The 27994-nt window shown below is 45.1% G+C and overlaps 2 protein-coding genes across 14 annotated transcripts in view; one reads left to right on the forward strand and one right to left on the reverse strand.

Annotated features, from left to right (window-relative positions):
- The window catches only part of RAD54L2 (RAD54 like 2), a 93159-nt gene extending 80908 nt beyond the window's left edge, over positions 1 to 12251 (forward strand). For all 9 annotated transcript variants that reach the window (XM_061617901.1, XM_061617895.1, XM_061617896.1 and 6 more), the window contains 3 exons: positions 607 to 696; positions 3513 to 3605; positions 5068 to 12251. In XM_061617901.1, the coding sequence (XP_061473885.1) occupies positions 607 to 696; positions 3513 to 3605; positions 5068 to 6050 (1166 nt within the window). In that variant the 3' untranslated portion in view covers positions 6051 to 12251. The remainder of the gene's footprint in view (positions 1 to 606; positions 697 to 3512; positions 3606 to 5067) is intronic.
- A 3818-nt stretch (positions 12252 to 16069) lies between these two features.
- The window catches only part of LOC133380514 (semaphorin-3D-like), a 101903-nt gene continuing 89978 nt past the window's right edge, over positions 16070 to 27994 (reverse strand). For all 5 annotated transcript variants that reach the window (XM_061617905.1, XM_061617904.1, XM_061617907.1 and 2 more), the window contains exons 13-18: positions 24975 to 25063; positions 22470 to 22511; positions 21940 to 22097; positions 21005 to 21069; positions 17097 to 17230; positions 16070 to 16938 (exon numbers count right to left, since the gene is read on the reverse strand). In XM_061617905.1, the coding sequence (XP_061473889.1) occupies positions 16504 to 16938; positions 17097 to 17230; positions 21005 to 21069; positions 21940 to 22097; positions 22470 to 22511; positions 24975 to 25063 (923 nt within the window). In that variant the 3' untranslated portion in view covers positions 16070 to 16503. The remainder of the gene's footprint in view (positions 16939 to 17096; positions 17231 to 21004; positions 21070 to 21939; positions 22098 to 22469; positions 22512 to 24974; positions 25064 to 27994) is intronic.

Genomic DNA, 27994 nt, shown 5'->3' on the forward strand with positions numbered 1-27994 from the left:
GGCTCCTGTACCTTTAATAGCTACACAGATGAGGGAATTTTGGTAGATGCTGCTTGTCATGCAAGGGAGAGAAAAGATGTGCCTCCTGAAAATTCCGTCTTCTACGCAGCCATTAAAGGTACTAGAGGCCTGTTCACCTTTGTATCAGCTCATCCTTTCCCATATTTCTTTTAAAAACAAAGAAAATTCCCTGGAAAATTAGAGAAAATGGTTGTGATGCCACTGCTGTGACTCGCCTTAGATGAGTCTTACTTAGACATGACTCACTTGTAGATCCTGATCCGCTAGTTGAAGACAAGTGGTATAGATATGAGTATTAATGAGTAGTGAATGTTTTTCTCATTCCCTTTTTTAAAAAAGTAATTAAATACTGATTCCTCATTTAAAAGAATGTACTGGGGAAAGCATCTATCTCACCCTTTGCATAACTGGTGGTCCTGTGCTCTCTGAGGGTGTTGGAAGGTGTAGTCCAAAATAACCGGAGGACACCAGGTTGGCAAAGGTTGGACTAGATCCTTGGAAACTTTGGTTTACAGGTTTTCTAGTTGAATCTTGCTATGTAAATGCATGCAATGTGTCACATACATACTGCTTGCTCCACTTCAGATATAGTGATTCCAGGTACAAACACTTCTACTGATGTGCAGGCAAGAATCAGTGCTGGAGAGAGCATCCACATTATCCGTGGAACAAAAGGTAATGAAGAGAGCCTTCCTTTTCTGGGCAAAGAAACCTTCTGTCCATTTCTCAGTTTTTCTTTTAATATTTGAAATTGGTGAGGGGATGCTATATTTCTGTTGAGATAGACAAGAAGGGAGGGTAGATTGTGTCACTACACATTTGTTAGAAAAACTACTGCTCATTCTGCAATAAATGTCTTTCAACCCTACTTCAGAATGTATCACTTGGTGAATTTCCATAATTCTGCTGCACTTTAAAATGTCTTGAAGGCTTTTTTTTACTTAATTCAAATTGATCAAGGTCTGGCACACACAGTGTTCAATCCTCAAGACCTTTGTTCATAAATTGACTGTTGTTATAGATGGTGATAGCTAGCTTGGCATCACTCAGGAGGTTTTAATTGCCAGCCTCACAATTTTATACTGGAATTTGAACAAGGAAATAAGAGATGAGCAGCAGGGGAATTTTGGAGAGTTTAGTTCTTGTCAAGTAAGGATTTTTATGCCAAAGGCACAATGCAACTCGCATTCGCGAGGGACCAGGAAGTTAGATGTGGCAGATCTCCTGCTAAGCCAGCTGGATCCCATCTCAGCCAGACTTCATTGGCATTAGTCCCTCTGCCTAGCTCAGCCAAAACCGGTGTAAGTGAAACTGGTGTAAGCCACCATAAGTCCCAAAATAGGGGCGTGTCGGGGGCATGTCAGGGGAGGGGCCGAGGTGAGGGGATTTAGGCCACATCCAACTCGTGTATGGAGCTCTCTGACAGGTCCCAGTTGAGGCAAAAGTTACACTGGGAAAAAGGTCGGTCTAAGAAAAGAAATACGGTAGAAGTCAATGGAGAGGGCTTATTCCTTGGTAGGGGTATTTGGGAGAGCAGGCTTTTACTTTACAGACCCTGCGTGCAGCTCCCAGCTGAGCCAGCATTCAGCCAACCTAAGGGCTCCTGAACAGCAATTGGATATAGCGGAACGTTCTGCCGGCTTCCCAAGTTGGATTGCTCTGTAAGTCTGCACCAGCTTTTTGTTGAGTGATCTGCTGCTGATGCAGGCCACATATTACATTTTCTGCCACTGATTTCTCTGATTAGCAATCAACTTCCTGGTTTCTTTACCTTCCCACAACTCATTTGAGCAAATATCCGGCACTGCTCATTGTCGTGCCCATCTTCATTCTGAGCCTTTTCCTGTTATAAAAAGAGGCTTGAAGTGCTAGTTTCTTGGGGGTTGGAGGTACTGACCTTCTAACCCAGCGGTGAGGAAACATTTTGGCCCAGCAGGCCAGATCTTTATCTTCCCCCCACCCCATGGGCCAATTGACAGTGGGCAATCTCACCCACCTGTCTAGTTGGCAAATGCACTGGTGAAGCAGCACCCAGCAGGACTGAATTCTCTGCTCACTAACTGATGAGCAGAGTTCAATCCTGCTCTCTGCAAGGAGTCTGCTTTGCCAGCAAGTTCTCTATGGGGAACACTCTGCCAAAGCAGCACCCAGCAGGATTGAACCCTCTCCTCAGTGACACTGCTGATTGACAGGTGGCTGCGGGGAAGATGGTCTTGTGGTACGATTACATCATTTACCCACTAACTCTTGTTTGTACATACATAGCTTTGTACATATGTAATTGGATACAGTGTGCAAAATAAAAGACGGGAGTGCTTGAGGGGTCTTAAATGGGATTGTGAAGTCGTGGGCCAAAGGCCTGCCTGTTCTAGCCATTGCATCTTCACACTCCCATTTAAGACACCTCAAGCATTTCCCTCTCTTCTGTTTTGCACACAGTATCAAGGTTACGTGTGCACAAACATGAGTGTGTGTGTTATGTGTGATCACATCATTTCCCCACAATGTTACATTTTTTTACAAAACACCACAGTCTTAAAGGAGGAACTTGCATACTTATGAAGAACATGTGAGTATTAATTCTGGGACAGCCTGAAATGAGGAGATATCTAGGAACAGTCGCTTGGGCATCTCTTACTTACTGTTAGTGTTTATTGAATGCTTGCAACCTGCTAGGTGCTTTACAATGATCACAGTAGACATCCCCTTGCCCCACAGGCTTTCCTTCAAAACCTGTGCCCTAAAGCAGGAATGGGGAACCTGTGGATCCCCAATTGCTGTTGGACTGATAGGAGTTGGGAGTCCACATCATCTGGAGGTTCAAAGTTCCCCTTCCTTGTCCTAAGACACATTTGATGAAGATTAGTAGAGTTTCATATACAACAAAGGCATGATGGAAGTGGGAGAAAATGGAATCAAATGTAAAACTTTCAGGATTGGGCTCAGTTGTTATATCCTTAACTAATTTTTGCAGCACTTTTTGTCTGCAGAAAGCTTTAAAGTATTTTTCTCTATCATCATCACAGTATGTCATAAAGTGCATCATTAATATTTATGTATAATGTATAAGTGGGGAGCTGAGACAGAGACGTACAGAGTCCATTCATCTCCGGTTTCACCACACATACATACCTATCTGTGTCTACCATGGTGTAAAGCATTCTGTCCACCTAGTTTTCCACCCAACTCTCTTATGAGAGGAAGGATGCATAGGAAGTGCATCCCCTGGAGTCTAGAACTCTGGTCTTTCAATTGCTACCCAAAAAGCTGATGGGGCAACATTGTGTCTTTGTAGAAAGTTGATGAGCAAAGTTTTTCTTTTCCTGGCTTTGTCTGTAATGCATCTACAGTCTATGATGCATAAAACATCAGTGGGCTATGCAGATTGAAAGTGATTCTTCAGTAATGTTGATCTCAGTGGGTTTCTTTTCAGCTGCTTGAATGTTTTCCTCTGGCATACCTGTTAGATCTTCCACTCATCTCACTTTCAGGGACATACATCCGGACCAGTGATGGACGGATCTTTGCTATTCGGACCACTAGCAAGCCAAAGGGCAGTGACGATCATCACATGGTTGCCTCAGGTAAGAGGATTATTCTGTCAAGAATATCTTACTGAGCTTTTCTTGAGGGATATAATTTGCAGGATCATTATCATTTATTTGTAACCCTCTCTTCTGGTTCAAACAACTCTGAAAAATTACAAGAATTTAAAACAACATCAAAAATAAATAACAACTATAAAAATACAGGCAATAGAACAGCAGACGTTCAAATAGGAGAATGCAGCTAGTTAGCAGATTAAACATTACACATTAAAAGCAAACTGAATTTTTTAAAAAGTATTTAACAGATATCTGCAAACAAGAGAAGGGAACCTGGCAGAACATCATGGGGGAGGGTATTCCACAGTCTTGGAGCCAGCTCTAAAAAGTCTGTCTCTCATGTACCCATCCACTCAAATTCCTGTAAAGGAGAGACAGAGAGTAGAACTTCTGAAGATGACCTTAAATAAAGGGCAGACTCATAGGGGCCCAAGCTATTTTGGGTTTTGAAGGCTGAACCAGCACTTTAAACCGAGTCCAGAAATAAATAGGAAGCCAATAAAGATGACATAAGATTGAAGCAATCTCTCCAATCCAAGACCCAAACAGCAGTCTGGCTGCTGCATTTTGGATCAGTTGAGGTTTCAAGGCTTCTTTTTAAAGGCAGCCTCATGTGGAAAGCATTGCTGTAGTCCAACCTGGATGTAAATAGGGTGTGGATAACTGAGGCCTGGACTGCTTTCTCTGGAAAAGGCCACAACTGGTAGAGCAGCCAAAATTGGTTGGCATGGTTGTCACCAGTGCATCAGAGGCAAGCCTTGGGTCAAGGACCACCCCAAGCTTGCTTGTAGGTGCTTCTTCAGGGAAAGTGCTTCCCTGTCTAGAATAGACTGTATATCTTCTGCCAAAATTCCTAGCCAACAGCACCACCTTCTTACCTGAATTAAGTTTCAGCTTGTTCACTCACATCTATTCCTGAAGTCGTCAGGAACGGGTTTTTTATAGCCAGGAGACAGTAGACATATTGGAAAAGAGAGGTGGAGCTGTAACCTTCAGCACAGACCTCCATATGACTTCCTCAGTGGCTTCAGACTAAAGACCACAGTGTAAAACAGTAGTGTCCCAGCATCACTTTCTGAGACTGATTTTTGAGGAATGACCCCTGGAGCACAGTGGCAGCTCACAAAGATACCCATGACTATCAAAAACCTGCCGAGAGATCCTGGAAAACAGACAGGATTGCACTCACCCTGTCCATCTCCCAGTATAAAGCATCTACCATGCAGCGTGCTTTAAATCTCTTTCCTAGTCCCTACGCTGTTCTTAGTAATTTTAATGTCACTTTTCCACCTGCTAGCATGGGTGAGCAAACTGACAGCAAAGCAGTCTGCACCTTTGGGTGCCAGGCTGTTTTTTTCCCGCCACACCACCTTCTGACACCCTAACACTGCCTAGGCAACTTTTTCTGCCTTATCTACTGGTATCCCTCTGTTGTTCACAGGATCCCAAGGTCCAGCTCTTGAATCCACAAGTAATGGCAGACATAATGCCTCATCGCCCAAGATTCCCAATTCAGAGGAGCTCACTCGGCCTATCTCCCCCGACAGCCCTGAAATCATCAGTGAACTGCAACAGTATGCAGAGGCAGCAGCTGCCCGTGAGTCCAGACACAACTCTCCTAGCACCAACACTGTACCTGGACACCCATCCCAGAAAGACAACGCAGCAGCTCGTGGAACTGAGCAGCGAGCAGGGACTCGTGGCTTGGCTTCCTCGTCCTCTTCAGCCCTGCCAGCCCCCAGCCACCATGTTGACAGCCACTCAGTGCTGGACCTAAGAGGGAACAAGCGCAAGTCAGCTTCACCATCTGGCCCAGAGGAGCAGGCCCATCGGCAGCAGAAGAAGCGCTCACTGACAACAACGGTCCAACCTTATGAAAGTGGGTACCCTGTCTCTGGTGGGTTCACCATGCCCTCTGTCCCTTTAAACCACAACCTTGCCCATCCATTTCCTCCCCAAGCAGGCAACTCCTTGTACATGGGCACAGGCTCCTCCTATTACCAGCTGCCTAGTTTGCTATCAGACCCCCATCTGGTCTTTCCTGTGACTACTGACCCTCTGCTGACAGCCGGCACTGCTAGTTCCTCTGCTGCTACCTCAGCCACCGCCAGCGTCCCCTCTTTCATGTTAAACCCCTCCATGACGGGGATGCTATCCAACTACTCGCTGCCCTTCACGCAGTCACTCCTGCCTGAGCCCAGGATGTTTGCTCCTTTTCCAACCCCAGTCTTGCCCAGCAGCCTTCCCAGGAGCATGGCATCTGCCTTTCCTGGCTTCATGTCCTCTCATTCGGGATATCCAGCTGGGGGCCTCCTTCGGTCCCAGGTGCCTCCATTTGATACCCATGAGGTCTCTGAGGTGGGCTGCAGCTCCAACGATGATGAGGACAAAGATGATGATGTAATAGAGATCACAGGGAAGTAACGGGCCTAGTCTCTGTTAGATCTCAACTCAGCCAGGAGGCAAAAATTCCTCACTGGACCTTTCTGGGGTCAGGATTTTACATCCAGGACACAGCAGAGGTGGAGGAGGTTGGGAAGGAGGTGGCGTATTGAGTTGTCAAAGATCTGCTTTGTATGGGGAACTGTGCTGAATGGACACCCACCCCACAGGTGTGGAGGAGCAAGGGGGTTGTGGGAGGGAAGTAATACTGCAAACCATAGGAGTGCCTCCTTGACTTTCCCTCCCACGCTCTGTATTGTCCGAAAGGGAGGCCTGTCATTATTTTTCAGTGCCCTTTGTTAGGCTGGAGACACTGGGTTGAACATTTTGTTTTTGTCTGTGGAATAACTCAAACACGAACTGCCTTATCTGTGAAAGTTCAGTACCCCACGGTAAATAGGGGGTGAGTTTGTGCCCTAGGAGACATGATGATGAATAGCATTATTAACTGAGGGAGGGAGGCGGGGTTGGAAGGAGCAGGCAATATATAATGCGTAGGTTGGGAGGGTGCGGGTGGGGCAGGGTCTATGTGAAAACCAGTTTTGTCTTTCATCCGTCTGAAAGCTGAAGACATACTAGTCTGGTGGGAGTCTTCACCAGGCCCTTATTGAATGGCATCAGGAGGAAGGGAGAACCGGTCCTGATATGCAGCTTGCCTGCCACCTTTCCGAAGAGATCGATTTGGAAGGCAAGGATCTTCGTAGGCTCAAGTTTCATCCTGGCTTCTTCAGCAAGGTGGGCGTTAGGATTTGTACCAGTCTTTTAGTGAGGTAGTGCTTGGTGGGGAAATTTAAGAGGATTTCCCAGCTCCCTCTCTAGCTTCTTGTGGTGATTGCTTTCCCTCTGCTAAGGAGCAAGTCAAAGGAAGTGCAGCAGTCACGCTCCTGTTGACCACAGGAAGTTCAACCTCTCACAAAAGGGGTGCAGTTGAGAGCCTTGCTGCTGCCTGTGTTTTGGCTGACATTGTGATTGGACTGACCTTCTCCTTCCACAGAATGGTTTTGTTAATTTATTTCAGGAAAGCAAACTATTTATTTTGGTATTTTTTTCCTTTTCTCCTTCTTCCTTGCTGTAAACGATGGCCTCTACAGAAAGCAGTGGTTGTTCTCAGGATGGTCTGTATGGGGAAGGGTTGGGGAGACAAACAGACTGCTTGACCAAAGCAGAGGCAATGTGCAGGACCAAGACAGAACATACATGCACACACGCAAAGTCAGTTTCCACAGTTGCTCAACCGATAAAGCATCCAGCAATCCTTATACTCCTTGTGCCTCTTTAGAGAAACATGTGGCAACATTGCAGGTGGTTAGTTAGGGTTAGCTGGAGCCCTGCTTGGTGTCTAGCAGTTTCCTTTGCAGGGGGCCACGTACCAGACAACAGAAAAGCTGACGTTAAATTGTGCCTCCACGTTGGTTGGAGAGGTTGGTGACTCAAGCAAGTTCCCACCATTCCAGTGGATCATGAGGCTGAACGTAGTTAAGGCTTTGGGAAGTGAAGTCCACTCTACACTGTGACTAGGCTCTGGTCCAAGCTTATTCTGTTTATATGTAGCCACAAGTGTGTGCAAGGAGATGTCACTTGCTTCCATAGAAGGCTTCATGAAGATAGGGAGTTGCATGGGTTTGACAGGTAGACCAGTGCCTGTCTTTCCTTCTGCTGGGGGATGGGATACCTACATAGATGGTGGAATGGTCCCCACAGCCTCTCTTAAAAGGGTAGCACCAGGTACTCAGTTTTCATTTCTTCAGGCTTTTAAAGCATTAGCATTCCAGGGAAAGGAAGGGAGGCACTGAATGCCCATGGCATGTTGGCCATGGCAAGGAACCAGAGGGAGGGTTGCTTAGCCTTGTGCTAAGCAAGCCTTTTTGGAATAGTGGTTGAGACCCCATTCTCGCATGATCTTTATTAGGTGGTTAAAATGGAAACCTCTCCACACCACAGAATTTGACAACGGTAGTGTGAGAATTCAGCCTTTGTCCACACTGCTGACGGTCTGCCAAGACCCACACTTCAAGAGACAGTGGCCAGGTGTTCTACATAATTGTGTGTCAGACAGATCGGAAAGCTCTCAGTGTACATGTGTGTGCGTGTGCTTGTATGAACCATTAATAAGCATGTAATGTTGGGCTTTCTGACTGTCTCTGTTTCTGGGATGCTGTCCGTTGGACCTGACTTCACCATCCGTAGAAGCCTTAGATTTACAGTTAGCTATGCAAATTACTTTAATTATTTTAAAATAAAAACATTAAAATAGTGCTTTCTTCTTGAACATATCCTAGGAGTTGACAACCGAGGGGTTCTGAGCAAACTTCTGGACAACTTGTCTTTGGATGCACCATGGGAATAAAACACACACACACAAACACAACCCCCCACAAAACTAGCAAAGCAAATTAATTGATGGTGTCCATTCGCATTTCTCCAGACTTGGCCATAGTACGTCTGTGAGTCATGCCCTTTTGTGACTTGTATGTGTCCACCCCATGCAAAATATGATGGCACTGATTGTACTGTAAACTCAGCTGTCTTTTGCAACCCTCTAAGTGGACTTGGGGACTGGATGATAGGAAAGGTGGGATCTTGCTTGAGCAGCCAGGATTCAGAGCAGCTGAAGCCTAAGCAAGGATATTTGTTTCTGTCGGTTTCAGGCAGACCGAGTCTTTAGTGCATGGTGTTTTTTACAGCATAGCTAATAATAACCTGAAACATCCTGCCAGTTCCTGTCTTTGTTTCAGCTGAATCACAAATTTGACAGGACAGGTTAACAGGCAAACATTTCTGTATTCTGTCTGTTTCTTCAAACTGTGTTTCTTTCTGATTCTGTTGTTTCTTTTGAAGAATGTACAAAGGGCTCACCAGACCAGACAGGTTTTTAGCACATCCTCACTGTAATAGGGGAATAGATACATCTGGGATTAAGTAAACTAGGCCTTGTAACTGTTGGCGTTACCCAACAGTAACCACCTTTTTAAATAGGAATGGAAGGTAACTTTAGTTGTAGGAAATGGTGTATGCCTGTAACTTACAACGCTAGCCACTGGATGGCAGTGTTGCATCACATGCATTATTTAGGTTTTAAAAGACCTTATTTTGAAAAACTGGCTTTTGTACTTGGTTAAGAAAGCTATAAAATGTCTGTCTGTCTGTCTATGCACATCTCTCTCTCTCTCTCTCTCTCTCTCTCTCTCTCTCTCTCTCTCAGCTAACCTTCTAATGTTAGCAGAAAGCTTGAGAATGTAATTGCATGACTGACAAACTTCAGTCCACCTCCCTATCTCTCTTAATACCTTCCATTAGACCAGTCACTTTCTGTAAACTTTGGAGAGAAGTACATTTGTTGGGATGGATGCCTCTACTTCAGCAAGTGCCTGAGCTGGGTCTGTTTCCCACCTATAGGGAGTTAAACTGATTTTTGTCTCTAAGTGATTGAAATGTTCATTCCCCAGTGCTTGCTGAGAGAAAATCCCATTGCCAGAGTGGGAGTGAAGAGGACACTCTTCTGCTGTACGCCCTTGTTGCTCCCAGAGGGCACAAAACACCCTGCTTCTCAAAATACTTCATCTCTCCCAGGTGTTCACCTTCCCCTGTAAAGCTGTGGCTTCTGACAGCATAACCAAGGGGTGACTGCTGTGCCTTTTTGTGAAGGGCAGTGAATGCTCAGTGAGAATGGCTTTGTGACTTACATAGCAGAAGGTCAGAAAGGTCCCTTCCTTGATGCAGCTGCAATCCCGAGGAATGTAGTGGCCATTCAAAAATAGTATCTATGGTTTGTGTTGTAGAGAGATCTCTGGAGCCACCCTTAGGCACTGGGTGGTCCTTGACAGTACAGTCACTTTTTCTTGCTAACTCTTGGCTAGATTCCTGTTGCTAACCCTGATGGGCTCTGCTTGGACCTTTGTGACTTGAACTGCAACATTTTAGACAACAAAAGAATTGAGGGTGTTAACTTGTGCTGTTTAGCTTTTTACAGATGCTACTACAGATCCTAGATGCACGTGGCTAAGGCCATAGGATGCTCTTGCACACACCAGGAGCATGTGGACCACCCTTTTCAGGCTGTGTTGTCCATTGCAAGGTGATTTCCATATACTGTAGCATTTCTGCAGCAGCTTAGAGCAACACTATTCAGTCTAAGTGGTACAGAATGAAACTTGACCCCTTTAATAAATGCTATGGGGAAAGAGGTGACCTTAAACTGTGATGTTTCCCAACCTTGATAAGTGCACTCTCCGTTCTGCTCCAGCTTTGGGCAGTATACAATTTTAAACTGATCAAGATTTTATTTGGACACATAATGCCTCTGATGGATAGCTTTCATTCATTTTGTGGGCATAGAACTGGGGGACTTCAACCACAACCATCCTAAGAGTTGTATGTATATGTATGCATGTGTACTAATTTCTGGGTGCTGTCTCTTTACCACACTTTCATATGACCAAGAGATAGAAACCAGGATGGGCTTTGCCAGGTGAGGGCAGGCTTTGTATGCAGTCACCTGGTTTGCACATAACACTAACTCATGGTTAAGAGTTATGAGGATCAGACCTTGGGTTCGTGTGTTTCCCTCTCTTTTAGTGCAGCTATGAGGACACAGGAAATTTCCACTTCTGTTTTAGATTAAACCACAGTTTACTATTATGACCGAACTCTAAACTGCTTAATCTAACTATGGTGTTCTTTTTTGAAACAATCCAACTTCTTCAACTGTGGTTTGAAGTTGACTTGTTTCAACAAACCATAGTTAACGATTAGCTTGTCTGAGTTTGAACAATGCAGCAAGCTGTAGTTAATTTAAAACTGAAGTGAATGCAGCCATGCCAGAGTGGGGGGCATGTGAGCCCAAGGATGGCCCAGGTGCATTCTCATTACCCTAAAGCAGGGGTGGGGAAACTTATTTTCTGTTGAGGGGCCACATTCCCTCAGGCGTAATTTGTTAGGGCCATATGCCAGTCTTAGGTAGGCTGGAGCGAGGCCACTCCCTTCTCTGTCCTTCTACCCTGCACAGCAGTCTGCCAGGGAAGAAACACATCGCTCCTGTCAGAGGCTAAAGCAATTGCTGGGAGAGGGCTCCTCATTCAATTTCCCCCCCTTCTGCCCTCTTCCTCAACCCTCCTGAAATTAGTCTGAGGGCTGCACTAAAGTATGGTTTAGTGTTGTGTTCAAACCAGCCCATTGGCTCCGGCTGAGCTCGAGACAAAGTTAAGTGGGCTGCTGTTTCAGGCACAGTTTTAAGGAGACGAAATCTGACCGCAGCCCCAAGTAAGGCTGCCAGACGTCTGCAATATACAGACATCCTCTCTCATCATGGCTGTATTGCTAGATTCAAAGAAAGCTGATTCATATTGTGTTACCCTGATTATGGGATCAAATGATAGCAGTGCAATTGTTCATGGGAAGATTTCATGGCAAGGCAGTAAAATTCTACATGTATTTGTGCTGAAATCTTGTTTTAGCCACTGCAATTAAACTGCACTGTACAAGATGTACAATTAAACTGGAGAAAATTATCTGTGGACCCACTGAACAGAAAAATATACACCAATAAAATAACAATAAAGTCTTGCATTTTTTCTTTAACACCAAAACCATATTAAACCAAGCCTGTTGATGTACAAGCAAAAGGGCATTTAGTCCTTGTGGGAATGTTAGCTCCCTGTAACTCAAAGAAGAAAGCAAATTTTCTGGATAGGTGGGAAGATGCTGCCAGTTCAGGGTGGATCAGCAATGAATGGGAGAAGCTGGCAGAGGGGGTGGACGGGGTTCTTTTTCTTCTTTTGCTCTGTGTTGAAACAAGACCACTAACAGCTGCCCACAGCTGCTTTGTTTCTTGGGTTCTATATTATTAATTTCCCAGCTTCTGTTCTCTGTCCCTCCATTAAATCCATTTGTACATGGGAGCTGAGTGAATCCAATGGTTTCCTTAGTTTGTTTCTGTTCCGCCTCTAGTTTGTGGCCTGTCTTTTGTAATTGGGAAAAAATGGCATTTCTGTAGCAGGGTCAGTTGGTCGGCTGGTCGGCACACGTGGGTCATGTGCTTCCCTCATCTCTCTGTCTAATGGGATGCGCTCGCCCAATCTCCCAGAACAGAGACATTGAACAATTTTGTTGTTTATATGATGTATTTATTTTTACTTGTGTTTCATGTCATTTTTTAAAAAAATAATAAATTGTAAGTTGGTATAATGCCTATCAATTCTCTTTCTTTTAAAAAAAAATAAACTTCAAACATTACAAACAGTCCAATGGATTTTGGTCTGGAATGAATTTGATGTTTGTTTTCAAGCATAGATATACTCTGGCTGTAATCCAGCTGAAATTAGTTGCTGCTGGGTCGCTTGAAAGCAATGTGACTTGCTACATGCAACTAACTTGTTTAATTGATTTTAAAGATACTTAAACCATAGCTAACTTTAGCTGTATCACAGTGTCTGTCTCTAAAATTGGTGGAAGGTGGTGGTTATTTGATACTTGAAGGGGCAGAGTTTATTTCAGTAATAATCAGCGCTGGGATCAGCCATCCACTTTTAAAGAGTCTGAATGATGGACAGCCTACCTCCTGTGAAGAAGTGGATATTTGCCATCACTTGAGTTTCAACCCACTTTTTCTACTAGTGTACTAACCTTTTTCTACAGAGTGAGCATTTGTTGAAACAGGCTTTCACCGAAGAAGCCTTGAGGCAGCTCTCAGGTTAGTGATGGGCCTAAAACCCCTAAGAATATCCAAGACACACAACCATTGTCAGTATAAGCTGTGAATGCTGTTTTGTTGTAGGTGCCGTTGAGGAAGCACTCTGCTATTAAATGGATCACAAAATTCAGATCTCTCAGCCACTCCCTACATTGGAGTACTTCAGATTGTCATTCCTACTCTGCCCTTGTTCTTTAGCACAAGCTTCAGCCACTAAATGATGCACGGTATGAAAGAAAAATTATGGTTCTTAGGCCTGCCTTCCCCAACCTGGTGCCCTTCAGATGTTTTGGACTACAACTCCTGTCAACCCTGACCACTAGCTATGTTTGCTAGGGCTGATGGAAGTTGTAGTTTAAACCAATTGGAGGGCAATAGGTTGGGGAATGCTGTCTTAGACTAGAGGTGGGGAATCTCCAGCTCATGGGCTAAACTTGGCCTGCTAAGCCTCCAGATTTGGTCTGCAAGGCCATTTTGGGCAAGCCATGCCCACTCACCCTACACCTGATGTTCATGATGTCAGGTGTGGGGCAGGCAGGGGCAGGGAACAATTCAAAGGAAGAACTGGAAACTTCTAGTGAACTCTGGCTTGTTCCTTTGCTGGAGCAAAGTACCATCCTGCCAGTGGGCGGTGGGAGCATGCCTTGCTCCAGAAGGGGAAAATAGTTTCCATTGAAACCACTGTTAAAATGGAGAGGAAAAATCTCAATTTTAGCAGAGGTTTCAATGCAAGCCACTTCCTCACAGTGCTGCCCTTTGAACCTCCAAAAACAGGAGGTTCAAAGAGCACTGCAGAGCTGCTTGCAAAAGGCTTTCAAACAGCCCTTGCTTCAAAACACAGCATCACTCGATGTCATAGTAATGTCAAGCAATTGACGGTTGGGCAGCCATGCCCACCTGTCAGATTTGACCTGCCAGGGATGGGGAGATTCAGATCCTGCCCACCTGCAAGAAAAGGTTCCCCACCCCGTCTTACACAATGGAAAGACCTGTGAATTCTCCTGTTTATTGCTAGAATAGTCTGTTGTTAAAGGCTATTGCTTACCTAATATTAAGGTGTCAGATACTAGAGATTTCATAGGAAATCACCATTTTCTTTTTCTGCTTCACCTTCAGTGGTTCAAATAGGAGGTGGTGGTTTCGAGAGGTAATATTCAACTAAGTCATGCTCAGAGTGGGCCTGTTGAAATTGTCTGAAGCAGAACAAATGACAAATCTTCTGTGTGCTTCTCCTGTTCAGTTGTTGTGGAAAAGGATGCTAACCCTAACACTTGACTCTTCTTGCACATGGGGTGATACAGTTCTAGCCTAGGGAACAGCACCTTACATCCTGTTTGGAGACTTGTCATTCCTACATGTATACCTGCCCAGAAAACCCTTTTTAAAGAACAGTTGAAGGTAATCAAACCTGTTTTCCACTACCGATTTGGGCATTCATGGTAGACAGTGCTAACCAAATCATGTTCTGCCAAGTAAACTCAAAATGTGCTTGACTGAGGTGAATTTGAATATTTGGGAAGTCGGACGTTCTATGTAATACTGTTCTAGGTGTGTGATGATCCTGATCAAAATGCTGTCAATTTATTTTTTTTGCACATCCAGTTATCCAATGATACCTTATTCTAATCAAAAGCTATTGAATGTTAATGCCAGCATCTGATGTAATTTTGTTGTTGTTGCATTCTTTTACATTTTGGTTCAGTTTCTCCTGGCAGATACTGAGATGGGCTTCCTTTGATGGATCAAAATGAGAGGTGAGTATGGAAGTGCACAACTTCAACACGACTGGGATGTCCTAACCAAACCTGCATTTAAATTGTGAGTCATAATGGAGTCTGGTCTAGTTCGAAATTAAGACTCTCCCACCTGAACCCTGTGTTAATATTAACAGTTAATATTAACTCTAAAATATTGTTTAATAAAAAACTGTTTGGTAATTACCTCACAATTTTCAAATTAGTATCTTGTGGTTGAAAATGTTCCAATAAGGAGCCTTAGTTCAGCGGGTATGGCACATGCTTTGCATGCAGAAGTTCCCAGGCTCAGGCTCAAGCTTCTGCCTGAAACCCCAGGGAGCCACTGCCAGTCACTGTAGACCAGGAGTTCCCAAACTCTGTGGTCCATAGACCATCAGCGGTCCGTGAACTTCATTCAGGTTGTCCATGGTTTGTCTGTGAGGAACACTTACCATTTGAATTCTATCAAATTCTATGGAATTCAAATTGAAATACAATATAAGAAATAAAAAGAAGCAATGAAAATACAAGTTAAAAAGATATAGCACCTAGCACAGCGTGTTACAATTGCTACAACATGCAGGAAAGTGGTTAAGTGGTCCGCTAAGACCCTCAGCCATTTTCAAGTAGTCCATGGGGAGACGTTTGGGAACCGCTGTAGTAGACAGTACTTGAGCTAGATGGACCAATGGCCTGACTTGGTATGAGGCAGCTAGTCCGGTGTTTCTAGAAAAGTAAAGCAGATGAGGAGCTGGCACATTACCTGCCACTATGAAAAAATGCCAAAGGTTGAGGTGGTCACCTCTTCCACCCTCTCACTTCACCTGCCCGTATCTTGACCTTCAGTCTGGTCACAGTGTTAGCTCAAAACAGATGCAATGATTTCAGTTAAGTGGTCCTCCTTAGTTCTGTATTACCCATTTTTAAAATTGGCAATGCTGGTCATTAAACCCATGCTCTTGTTGTGTGCAAAGCATTGTTGTCAGTGAGCTATGATGGTCCCTCTCCCAAGAGCCAGTTCAGGAAAAAGGCACCAAAGGCAACGGTAGAAGGTTAAAACAAAGCCATTGGGATAGGGCAGATCGTTCGTTAAATTGTTCTTTGCTAAAGCAGACCTGGGCATTGAGAGTGATCTGCCCACTGTCAGCAACAGAAGACTGCCTCACACATTTACACACTTTTGCATGAATACTGTAAAATGTTAGCATGTGCATAAGACAAATGCACCTTTGCAGCTGCTGACACCACCAGTGAGTTGGATTGGCTTCCTCTTCTGGCCATGTATACGTACAGAGGAAACCCATTTGTCGCTGCATGAACGGTGAAGCAGCGCCAAGTCTTAAAGAAATGCAATTTCTCTGTCATCACTCCACTGCATCATCCCACCTAACATTGGCCTAGCAGGGAAAGGTCCTCTTTTTCACAATTTTGTATTTTTTCATAACACAGCACCTACCCCTGCCCAATTCCACATCCAGCCCATTGGTGTGTACACATTTCTATCATATGCACAGTTGCAAATGTCCATTGTGCAAATGGCAGATGTATAAAAGGCTTGTCAGAAACTGGTATCTCCATTCTTGTTAATGGCCGTCATTTATTAGGAAAACAAAGTGAGCTGTACAAAATCCGTGTTTTATGATGTGTAAAGAGCATAAAGTTCTCTTGTCCGATCTGCACTGAAGAGTGGTCTTGCCTGGTTTGCCTCGTGGCAAGTTGGCTTGTCCTGCCTGACATAGGCTGGGAAGGGTGTTCCCACCGCATTCCTCAGGCAGCCCTGTTTGGCTGCCTGTACACTTTGCTATCGTCTTCTTTCGTCCTTGGGTACGCAAGGGAAGGGAGGGGGCAAACCCCCCCAGAGCTTCAGCTTGAGGAAGGCCATGCTGGCAAGGGGAGGCTGGAGGCTCTGATGCTGCAGATGTGTCTGTGTAAGGCTGAGTGGCTGAATGGACCCAAGAGAGTGTGCTTAGGGAGTCCTGTTGGGTTTATCACATCAGTGTGCACTCTGAATTTAAGCTAGCATAACACCATTACGGGGCCCAGGCTGCCGACGCACTCGGCCTCCCTTACTTTCTAAGGGATGCTGCTGCCACTTCGGGGCCCAGCCCTTTTGTCTACGCCTTTTCCTCCGCTGGAGAGCATTGCAAAACTCATCCAGATTGGTGCCAGGTGCTCCCAAGCCCCACGAGTACCCTTTGTAATGGGGCTGCACCTCTGATGCAGGGACAGGGCTACGTTGGCCTTCTGCTTCCTCTGTGCTCTTGCTCCGCCTGGAAGTTAAAGCCTCCATGGCCCGGTGCCTGATGATGCGCAGGCTGTAGTAGGTGAGAGTTTGGGAAAAGGAGTGCTCCACCCCTTGGCACTGGTACATGCCAGCATCCTCTTGGGTCAGCTGACTAATGAGCAGCCCTTGCTCTAAGACGGAGAAGCGGCCGGTGCTCTCAATCTGCAAGGAACACAGACAATCTCTGTTTAGTAACCTGGCCCAGAGGGAGGGCAGCTCTTCTCTCTGCAGTAGTGGAGCCCTTTGTACCCATTGCTCCTCCAGGGCCGCAGTAACCACCTTCTGCCTCAGTGAGCGCCCCCCCGTCCACCCCCCAGTACCTCCTCCAGGACCGCCATGTTGCTGCGTTGAACAAGCCAACGAATTGTGGTCTGAGGGGAATGTGGAAGGCACTCAAGAAATGTTGAGTTGTTCTGCACACCAAATACCACTTTTTCTTCAGCTGTGGAGGTTCCTGCATGAAAAGGAGAGAGGTGCAGGGGGGTGACTAGAGGGAACTGGGAAGAAAATCACTGTCTTATTCTCTACCCAAACGTTGGGTGGACCATTGTCAAGTGATAAGTCCCTGCGGCTAGAGAGAAATGTCATGCCCCTCCTCTCTCAACGCCAAACCCAACCCTTTTTGTTCTGTGGTGTGCACTCTTAGAAACGAGCATTTGGTAGAGCCACTATGCCGATTCTGTCGAATGCCCAGCGCCCTCCTCTACCCTACTTCTGTACCTTTCCTTAGGGGAGGAGCTGTAGCTCAGTGAGTAAAGCACCTGCTTTGCATGGCCAAGGTCCCAGTTTTAGTCCCTCACAGCTCCAGGTAGGGCTGGGAAAGACCCAGCAGAGCAACCTCCAGGCACCATACACAATGCTGAGTTAGAGTTAGCTCTGTATAAGGTAGCCTCCTGTGCTTTATATAATGCTGTGCCATTATACCTCTTTGCTAGGGAAAGCTACACCTGATGACTTTCTACCTCTCATGCAACCACAGCTGCTTATCAGTACAGAAAGAATATTGAAACAGCTACGGTCTTCTTAACAGGAATAATGGTTCTTGGAGGCTTGCCTTCTTTAACACTTAATTCACAAACTTGGCTTACAACAAAACTAAGCTCTGCTACAAACTGAGGAAAAAGGAGAGGGGGGAAAGGGCGGGAAAACCTAGTTGCTTTCACTTCTCATAATATTCAATAGGAGATACATAAAAAGATATCCCTTTAGGCCTCTCTCTGTTACACCCCAACCATTCCCCTTAAAGAGACAAGTTTTGACATGGGACGCTATATGAGAAATGATCCACTACAATGCGACAACACAAGAAGGCCCCACCATGTAGCAGTCTGTATCCTTCAAGTAACTATTCTGTTTTCTCTAAGCACAAAGCTGGACAAACTTTTTTAGAAATAATTTAAAACAAAAATAGAAACTCAAGGCTATTTCAAACATGAAATAAATAACTGAAGGGTGTTTCAAATACAAACAGCAAAAAATATATACATAAGTCTATTTATTCCCAAAATTACACACTGAATGTCTTTTTAGTGTTGTAATGATTTGCATATGTGTAAATCTGCATTGCACTTAGGTTTATTCATAGTTTACAAAGACTTAGAAATATCTTTTGAAAAGCATTTGTGGGGCATTTATAGTGTATGTAACAATATAGTGTCTCCACCCTGACAAACTAAAGTCTGTGTGAATTCATATAATGAATTTCTTAAAAACTCACCAAAGATCTCACCTCTTTGATTAGTAAGTCATATATGTATGGAGGATTAGACATTTCTTGACTGCTGGTATTCAGCATTCTGAGGATATTGGTAGTAATGTAGTGTCTCAAACTCCGGTCTTTGGAGGATGTTGCCAGACCCAAAATTCTAAACAGTAGTGAAGGCCTTTCTCAAAACTGCATATGAATCCTTTATTATTTTGTTTAGCTCTCTGTGCAGTGGCATTCAACACAGGCTCCTTGATATTGTGGAAAGCGATAACCAGGGTCGTTACCCCTTGTGTTGTGTTAAATACGATCTTTTTCAGCTTTGCAGATTGAACACTAATTGGTGTCACGTGGCTGCCCTCTGACTACGGTGGGGCCCACTTGATTTATTCAGCAGTCCTTTGCATTCGGTTTTTACTCAAACATCATTCGGTTGTCACTATAATGCACAACATAGTACACATCCTGGAACTGAATATACAAGCAGGCCTCATGGCTACAGGCTCTGGCCTAATTTTTGTACTTTTTTCTTTAAAAAAATCCTCCCACCACCCCGTTTTGTGTAAAAACTTGTCTGATGAAGAGTTCTGGAGAACTCAAATGTGGAGCTTTCCACATTTTTTAGACTTTTTGGTTGGTCCTAATAAAGGTAATACCCAACTGTGGACTTTGGAGTTTCTCTTACAGATCATCTGTGAACTTAAAATTTAATGTTTAAGCTCTGGTAATCATTAAATGCTTTCCTCCAAGGAAGATAAAGATTGTATTACCATATCAAAGAGTTGACTAATTGTTCCCTGGATTCTTCCCCCTCCTCTGAGGGTTGAGAGAAAAAGATTGTGAAATACCTTCCTGCAGTTTAGCAGGGAATGTGAGTGCTCTCCTGAGTTTAAACACCTGTATAAACAGTAGGGTTGTGCATCTCCTCCATTCATTCACTTAGATCCTCCTTAACTTGAAGAATGAGGTTGTCCCACCTTCTTCCCATTGCAGGCCCCCTGTTCTCCCAAAAAGCTGCTCCTGAAGGCCGGGGTGGGGTGAGGACCCTTGAAAGGTGTTTACAACATGGGAAGAGCCACAGCTGGAGGAGGAAGCCAATACTGTCCTCCCCTTTTGGCTCTGATAAAAACCTTGCTCTTAGCTACAGCCAAAGTCCCCACTGGTTGAAGGTAGTCATGACTACCCTTGGGAATCCCTGATCAAGAAGAAATTTCTTGCACTTTGCATTGAAATGGAAATGGACAAGTCGATCCCGACTTATGGCAACCCTATGAATAGGGTTTTCATGGTAAGCGGTATTCAGAGGGGGTTTACCATTGCCTCCCTCTGAGGCTAGTCCTCCCCAGCTGGCTAGGGCCTGCTCAGCTTGCCACAGCTGCACAAACCAGCCCCTTCCTTGTCCGCAACTGCCAGCTGGGGGGCAACTGGGCTCCTGGAGACAGCTTGCCCACGGCTGCACAGGTGGCAGGGCACGTAACCCCTGAGCCACTCAATGTGGCAGTGATCTTTAGCTGGCCCTTAACACCCAGGAGACACAAGCGGGGATTTGAACTCACAGACTCTGGACTCCCAGCCAGGCTCTCCTCCCCACTGCGCTATACCAGCCTATGCACTTTGCACTAAATACAAAAAAAGCTAAATATAGGAGGAAAAAGTAACCCCAATGCGAAATCCGTGTGTGTGTGTTTTAGATATAAGATACTATTTTAAATTTCATTTGAAATATTTATTTTAACTACTACCCACCATATTGAGAAAAGAAAATGTGAGAGTGACTGAACTGTCAGGTTTAGAGAAACTTCTTTTCCTTCTGAGAGTACAAAACAGAGAGCTGCTTATCTGCAGTTTTTGTAGGTGGGCAATTTAGAGTGCAGCATTAGCCAAGTCCGAAGTGGGAGTTACTATAATGGAACTGTGCAATGATAAATGTGTTAACTCGTCTGTTTTACACCTACAGAGGCTCAGAACGTGGGCCTATATTATAGGTGCAGAATAAGGATTCTTCGTAAAGCAACATGAATCCCATTTATTGGAAGCTGCACAAACCAGAATCAAATGCTTGGTTTACATTAATATCGATGCCTAAATCCAAACCTGACAGTGTTTATGGAAACTCAGGTGAGCACCTAGATTTGTCCAACGTTTCAGCAGCTGTGGCTAGATTAATCATTAATGGCTCTTGACAGCTGCAAAATACAATGTAAATCAACGGGCACTTTAAACAAGATGAATGCCATTTCCCAGGTGGTCTTGCTTGGGCTCTGTGTTTAAAACGCCTCCACTTAAGCATGTGTTTTGTGGGTTAATCACCCTGTCAGCACTGAGCAAGATCAAGAGGAGACTGGATAAGCTTCTCGCCAGGGCTAATACTGAGGTATACTAAAGCCTGCTTTGGCACAAGGGCCTGTGTTAGGTGGTTTTTGACATTTTCCCAGCACTGAACAGCTGTAGGTAATGTTCTCTTTGTGCATGGTAGGGACTAATCAGCTCATTGGTGTGCCCAAGGAATGCCCTGTGACTCACCTTTTGCAGTGTCCTGGCATTGACTGATTGGGTTGGCCTTCAGCACATTTTGGCACTGTGCTCGCCTGCAAAGAAGACAGCCAGTGCATATGCTTAAGTCAGGTTTCAGGGATGACCAGGCATACCTTGATTCTTTTAAGAAGACTGACAAACTCAATTAATAGGCAATGCATGCCAGAGCTGTGTGTCAGGATAATAGAGCTCAGGCAAGGGAGTGGATGGTGATGGCACCCAATTCTTCAGTTCCCTGCAATTTCATCTCCCGTTGGTTTTGTTATGCTTTGCACAGGAGACAATGCATCTCCACCATTCATCTCCATTCCAACATGATGAAGTGGTGAGCATCTCACCTTATATGGCAGGGGTGGCTAACCAGTGGCCCCTCCAGATGTTGTTGGACCCCAATTCAAATCATCCCTGATGATCCCCTGTGGGGCTGGGGCTGGTTAGATTTGGAGTCCAACAGCTGGGGAGCCACAGGGTTCCCCGTTGTTGTGGTACGAGAAGCATTTCCTTCCTCGGCCTTTTCCTTCTAAGGTTCTGGTGACAAAGGAGGGAAGTATGGGGCTGCTACATCAGTCTCCCAGATAAGAGCAGAACCTAATGCCCAGTATAAGTTTCATTTTCCCATGGCCAATAGGTGCATAGGCAAAAAGCAGCTGGCACTGGAGAATGAATGCAAGGGACCTGTGCTTAGGTACTGATCCCTTGCTGAAGTGGGAAGCCGGGCAGATTAGGCAAGGCCAGAATGCACAGACTGTCCAATTTAAATGGTTGACACTGTTGTCTGGCCATCTAGACAACACAGTCATAGCACTTGTTCATGTGTCGATTGAACCCTCATCCCACCCACCCCATGTCCTGAATACAAGGAAGTGTATAAAGGGCAAAGGGGCACCCCTCCAAAGAGAGAGGGGCATAAAGTGGGGCCTCACCTTTTTTTGGTGAGCAGGTAGGGCCTGCAGGACTTGCCATCCCAGGTGCAGTAGGGGTCTCTAGCAAGGCAACATTCGGCACAGGCTTTGCCGTAGAGTTCACAGCGATACAGGGAGAGCTGGACCAGGCTACTTGTACTGCTCACAAACACCTCCTGCTGCTCATAAAACCAAGAACAGCAAGAGGCATCAACTTTTGTTTCCCTTTCCCTTAAGTCATTGAAGTTGGCAGCCTCCTGTGAGTACGGGGGTCTTATGGAAGCAAAACAACAACCACCACCATGCAAATAATAGCTGTTTCATTTTCTAAAAATAGGCAAAACCTGCCCTGACTTTGTTGAAGTACTTATTCTAAGGCGCCTTTCCCTAACCTGGTGCCATCTGGATGTTGTTGGACTACAACTCCTGACTATTGGCCTTGCTGGCTGGGGCTAATGGGAACTGTAGTCCAACACCTCTGGAGGGGCCCAAGTTGGAGAAGGCTGCTCTAGAGAAAGATGCTATTGATAGAGTGACAAATATAGACTTACCCTCTTGAGAGAAAATTGCATGTCTAGGATGGCTGAAGACATCTACAAGAGAGGACAGGAGCAGTTTGAACAGGCACCACAAACTCCCACTCTGAATTCAGTTGTGACATCCCTGAGGCTCCAGCCCAACTATTGACTGATGTGTTCATAAACTCAGCCTGCCCCCTTCTGACATCCTTGTATGACAAACAGCATGATGACACCTTTGATCCTAAGGAACATAAGAGTAGCCCTGCTGGATCAGGCCAATGGCCCATCTAAGTCCATCATCCTGTTCTTACAGTGGCCACCCGGATGCCTATGGGAAGCTCACAAGCAGAACCTGAGTGTGACAGCTGTGATTCCCAGCAACTGGCATTCAAAGGGTTGAGTCTAGTAAAGGAGCAGGTTAACATGTTAGATGATCTGAAGTTCCTCTCTGTTCTTTACACTTTGCCATCACCAAAATTCCTCAATCTCCACATACATTGGGTCTTTGGGTGCTTTGGCTCTTCTTGCCCTGTAGGTTTTAGTTCCCATTTCTCCACTGCCCTGTAACACCCCAGTAACTTTATAAATTGATGCACCAAAGGTAAGAAGATGCTATAGGCTCCCCAGAGACTGCAGAGCCCTAGGACTGCTGAGGAAGGAGCTCAGTGGAGGAGACGAGTCTGTGAATAATGCACAAAGCCAATGGAGTTGAAGCTTTGGGGGAGATATGGCAGGCAGAGAATGAGTGTGCATGAAACTGACCATCTCATTAGGAAAAACCTTTTGTTGACCTAAGGCTGTTCTCTAAAGGCAAAGAGCATCTTGCACTGAGTATATATCCACAACTTTTGTCCAGCAGTCAGCCAGAGATAGTTGTGGGATGTTTACATGGAGCTGGATAGCTCCTACACCCACACTAGCTTTCTGAGCTCAAAATTGTATTCTGTCTTTTAAGCACGTGCATATACCAACCACCACATCCTGTGCTGTGAGGCTAATTTTCAAGTTTATTGTGGTGAAAGAAAGGAACTCTCCTTCCCTAGCTCCTCACCTGGTTTCTTAGCTCACACAGGTCCTGAACTCCCTTCCTCAATGACTTTTTATCACGGGGAATGACTTATGAACTATCCCCAAGTGTGTATCTGTGGCTTCCTCCCCTCAGGACACAACTAACTCTTAATGGTGCTCTTCCTTTAGTTTAGCTTTAAATAAGTAGATAACGCTTGTCATCTCACATATGCGCTTCACTCAGCTGGCTCCTCATCTTTTTTAGAGGGGGGTTTAATGCTTTGCTGCTGGGGCTCCCTTGCACTCACAGAACTCAAGAACTTTAGCAGAAGGGGATTACAACATTTGCAATTCCCCCCCCCCTTCCTTGTCACCAGGAGCAGTCAGTGGAATGGAGAAGGGCAAAGAAACTCCATGATATCATGTCAAGAGACAAGTTATAAGGTGGTATTCAACTAAACAATAGTGTTAGTACGAAGATTACTACAATTGGAATCCCCCGTCTGCCCCCATGCACACCCCGCATCCTCTCCAGATCTGCTCTGGAGGGTTGGTGGAAATCTCAGAAAAGATTTAGGGGGCACACAGTGGAGGAGTGGGGGAGAATGTTCCATTGAGCATGGAGAATTCCTTGTGCTGATGGATCGTTCAAATTAGCACTACACTGAATACAACCCATAAAAGCTAACATGGTGGCCTCCAGATGTTGTTGGACACCATCTCCCATCAACGCCAGCCAGAATGGCTAATGGTCAGGAATTATGGGAGCTGTAGTCCTGTAGTATAAGTTACAAGGAGGGAAAGCTAAATTCATGGCTCCCATTTTCATCAGCAGTCATGTATATTATGATCATTGCTTTTATTAATGCATATCCTATCTTTTTACAAAAATACACAAGGTAAGTAATAACCTTTAGTTCTGGGTTATGGACAAATCCAGGACTGGTGAAGTCCACACTGGGGAAAAGTCAGCTAGTTTGGATTCCAAGGAAGACTACTAGAAGTTGGTTGTTGCTTTATATCAGATGTGAGGAACCTTTGGCCCTCCAAATGTTGTTGAACTACTATCACCATTATCTTTGGCCATTGCCATGCTTGCTGGGGCTGATGGGAGTTGTAGTTCAGCAACATATGAAGGGCCAAAAGTTCCCCACATATACTCTATATCAACCTTTTTCAACTTGATGCCTTCCAGCTGCTTTGGAATACAACTCCCATCAGCCCCAGCCAACTGTCCTGAAGTTGAGTCAATGACCTGAGACTGATGGAAGTTGTAGTCCAAAAATATATAGATGGCACCAAAATGAGAAAAGATGCTCTACTCCAACGTTCCAAACAGAGAAGGAGCTACTGCAGTGACAGCACAACATCCTGAATGTGGAATGGTGCAACCACCGCCCTACAACAGACAAAGCCAATATTTTCAGTTGGCATAAATTTATCTTAAAATGTTTCAAGCAACCTAGGACTTTCTAGGTAGATCCATAAATGCAAAGACGTTAAGGGTGAAGGAGTTTTCCATGGTACCTTTGAAACAGTGAGCACTTCCAGGCTAATCTCATGAGGGTCTTCACCTCCTATGCCAGCAATCCCCACCTTTAGGACTTTGCCTTCATCTGTGTGAAACAAAATGTAAGGACATATCAGGGAGAAAGGGACTGCATCAGAGGATTGCTAAGGCCAAGGTGAGTCAAAGCAGCTTTTCTCAACAAATCCAGTAAACCATCTCTGAAAGATTCCAGTCAGGGGCGTCACTACTGGGGTGTGGAGGGTGCAGACCGCACCCGGGTGACACCATGAGGGGGGTGACACCCAGAGCCGCCCCGCCCCGCACCGTTGCCCGGCAAAAGAGCCAAGAAGCGCTCTGGGTTGGCGCAGCCAACTCCTCCTCGGAGGCGGGTGGGCGAGACCAAAAGCAGGCGCCTGCTCGCTTGCAGTGAAGCCGGGATGGGCCTTCCACCATCAGCCTGGAGCGCATTGAGAGTGCGCACGCATGTGCGCACACACGCAAGGCCAGCCACCCCCGTCCATGCACCTGGGAGGGTGTGCACCGGAGGTCCACACACCTCCCGCACTCCCACTAGTGATGCCGCTGATTCCAGTGTCGGATACTCCATGGTATTAAAAACAAGCTGCTAGAAATGATACATCTATTGCCTCTGCATCACTCACAATGTGCTACAGATGCTTAAAAACATCCTGAGTGCTACATAGCTCAGTAGTACAGCAGCTGCTTTGCATACAGAAGGTCCTCGATTCAATCCCCAGCATTTCCAGGTCTGAGATATCGTACTGCCCTACAGATTTGTCAAAATGCAAAGACAATTTGGGCTGGTCTTTCACAGTCTAATCCACTTCCTGTGTAGTTTGGAAGAATTTGGTAATGTGCCTCTGAACATATGATGAGTCGTGGCAACACATGCAATCAGCCCAAATAATAGAAAGAAGATGTGCTGTGCTGATCTTGTTTTAGCAGGGAAGAAGCAACGGAAGGGGGAGGGAAGGGGCAAGAGGGAGGGGATAGGAGGGAGGAGAAGGGAGGGTGGGTTTGATCAGTTGCATACTTTTTGAGTTCAATGGGATTTATTTGTGTACAATCATGTTTGAAAATGGAAATAGACTGTCTTCAAGTCAATCCCGACTTATGATGACCCTATGAATAGGATTTTCATGGTAAACGGTATTCAGAGGTGGTTTTACCATTGCCTTCCTCTGAGGCTAAGAGGCAGAGATTGGCCCAAGGTCACCCAGTGAGCTTCATGGCTGTGTGGGGATACGAACCCTGGTCTCCCAGGTCGTAGTTCAACACTGACCTGGGGGAGGGGCAGGGAGGAGAGGAGGAGTGGGAGGGGAGGAGATTGGATGGGTGGGCACTGGGCAGAGGGGAAGCCCCTTTCTTTTCTACATTGTGAACAGTATCATTGCTTTCCAGCTTTTTCTCCACCTTTTTATTCTCCAGCAGGCACATGTAGCCTCCCACCCAAATTTAAACCAAAGCTGTGTCTTGCCACATCCACATCAGGCCTTTATTTCACTTTGGACAGTCATGGCTTCTCTCAAAGAATCCTGGGAAGTGTAGTTAGTGAAGGGTGCTGAGAGTTGCTAAGAGATGCCCTGTTCCCCTCACAGACCTTCAATCAGAGTGGCTGACTGTTAAACTAGTTTGGCCGCTGGAGCTCTGTCAGTGGAATAGACGTTTCCTCTCAGCACCCTTCACAAACTACACTTCCCAGGATTCTTTGGGGGAAGCCATGACTGTCTCAAGTAAAATCAAAGTCTGATGTGGGTATGGCCCGCTGATTAGCCAAGCCAAGCAGCTGTGTGTCTGGCTTTTAGCACACTGACTGTTGGTTCTTACTGAGCATGCCCAACACTGTCATTCAGTTCAATGCAAATTTTCTTCATTAAAAATCAGCCAGGCATTTTTTTAACTTTTAAACTGCAGAAGATGAAGGTCAGAGTATGGAGCAAGGTCAGTAATAGGATTACATGTGAACATGGCTGATTTTCAATGAATTTCAACAGATTATGAGAACTCTGACAGAAAAAAGTCCAAAATAGCTCTCGGGTTTTTTCCTCTCTTTTTAGACTTTGAACTCTCTCTGTTTTGTGTATCACCATGAAAATGTAAAGGGTTGTTAAGCAAGCATTTCTGAGTTCAGGACTATAAGTTTTGTAAGGTTTTGTTCTGAAATGAGCTTATGAGAAGGATCAGAATCGCGTAGGGGTTATTTTCAATTTAACATTGTGGAATGTGAAAAATCCACACTGGCTATAATATACAGCCACTCTTGTGGCTGTATAATCTCATCTAGCATAAAATACAGCTATAACAATGGCCTTCATTTCGTATTCTGTATCTGTTTGATTGATTGGTTGATTTGAGATTGGTTGAATCAGTGCTCAGGTTTGCTTGTTAGATGCTAGTCGCACAACTAGCCAGTTATTTTCAGGTACTGTTGCTAAAGAGGCTTCCAAATGGAGTGGTTGGCAAAGGTCAAGTACATTGGATGATCCAGACAAGGATGATGCCAATTCTCATTCTTTTTATGCTTAGTCCCAATGGTCTGTTGTGTCAAAGCTCTGCAAGCTTGTCAATAACTCAATAACACAAATGTCAACCCAGATTTTGTTGGCCTCTGCACCAATTGCAGATTTTATTTTGTGTATGTTTATAAAAGTCAGAATGTTGGACTCCTTTCCAGAAAGTACGAATCACAATAATTATGTCCAGAGCATGCATATATGCTTGAGGTATGAGACTCCTACATGTGTGCTAAGGAGCCAAGCTGTTGAGTTTAGCTTCAGCTCACCATTTCACCTGCTGCAGAGCTAACACAGGCAGTATGGGTGGTGGGAGGACAATGTGGCTATTTGCTCCATTGCAATTTTGGGGATTACTCTTACTCCAACTTCCTGTCATCCTACACTAGAATACAAGCACAGGATCAACCCATCATATCTGCCAGCATCAATTACAGGAGCAGAACACTTTCCTTATTAAAATGATTGTGAACACAAGAGTATGCCATAGTCTTCCCTTGACT

Source organism: Rhineura floridana, chromosome 3, assembly GCF_030035675.1.
Source record: "Rhineura floridana isolate rRhiFlo1 chromosome 3, rRhiFlo1.hap2, whole genome shotgun sequence".
Classification (NCBI taxonomy): Eukaryota; Metazoa; Chordata; class Lepidosauria; order Squamata; family Rhineuridae; genus Rhineura; species Rhineura floridana.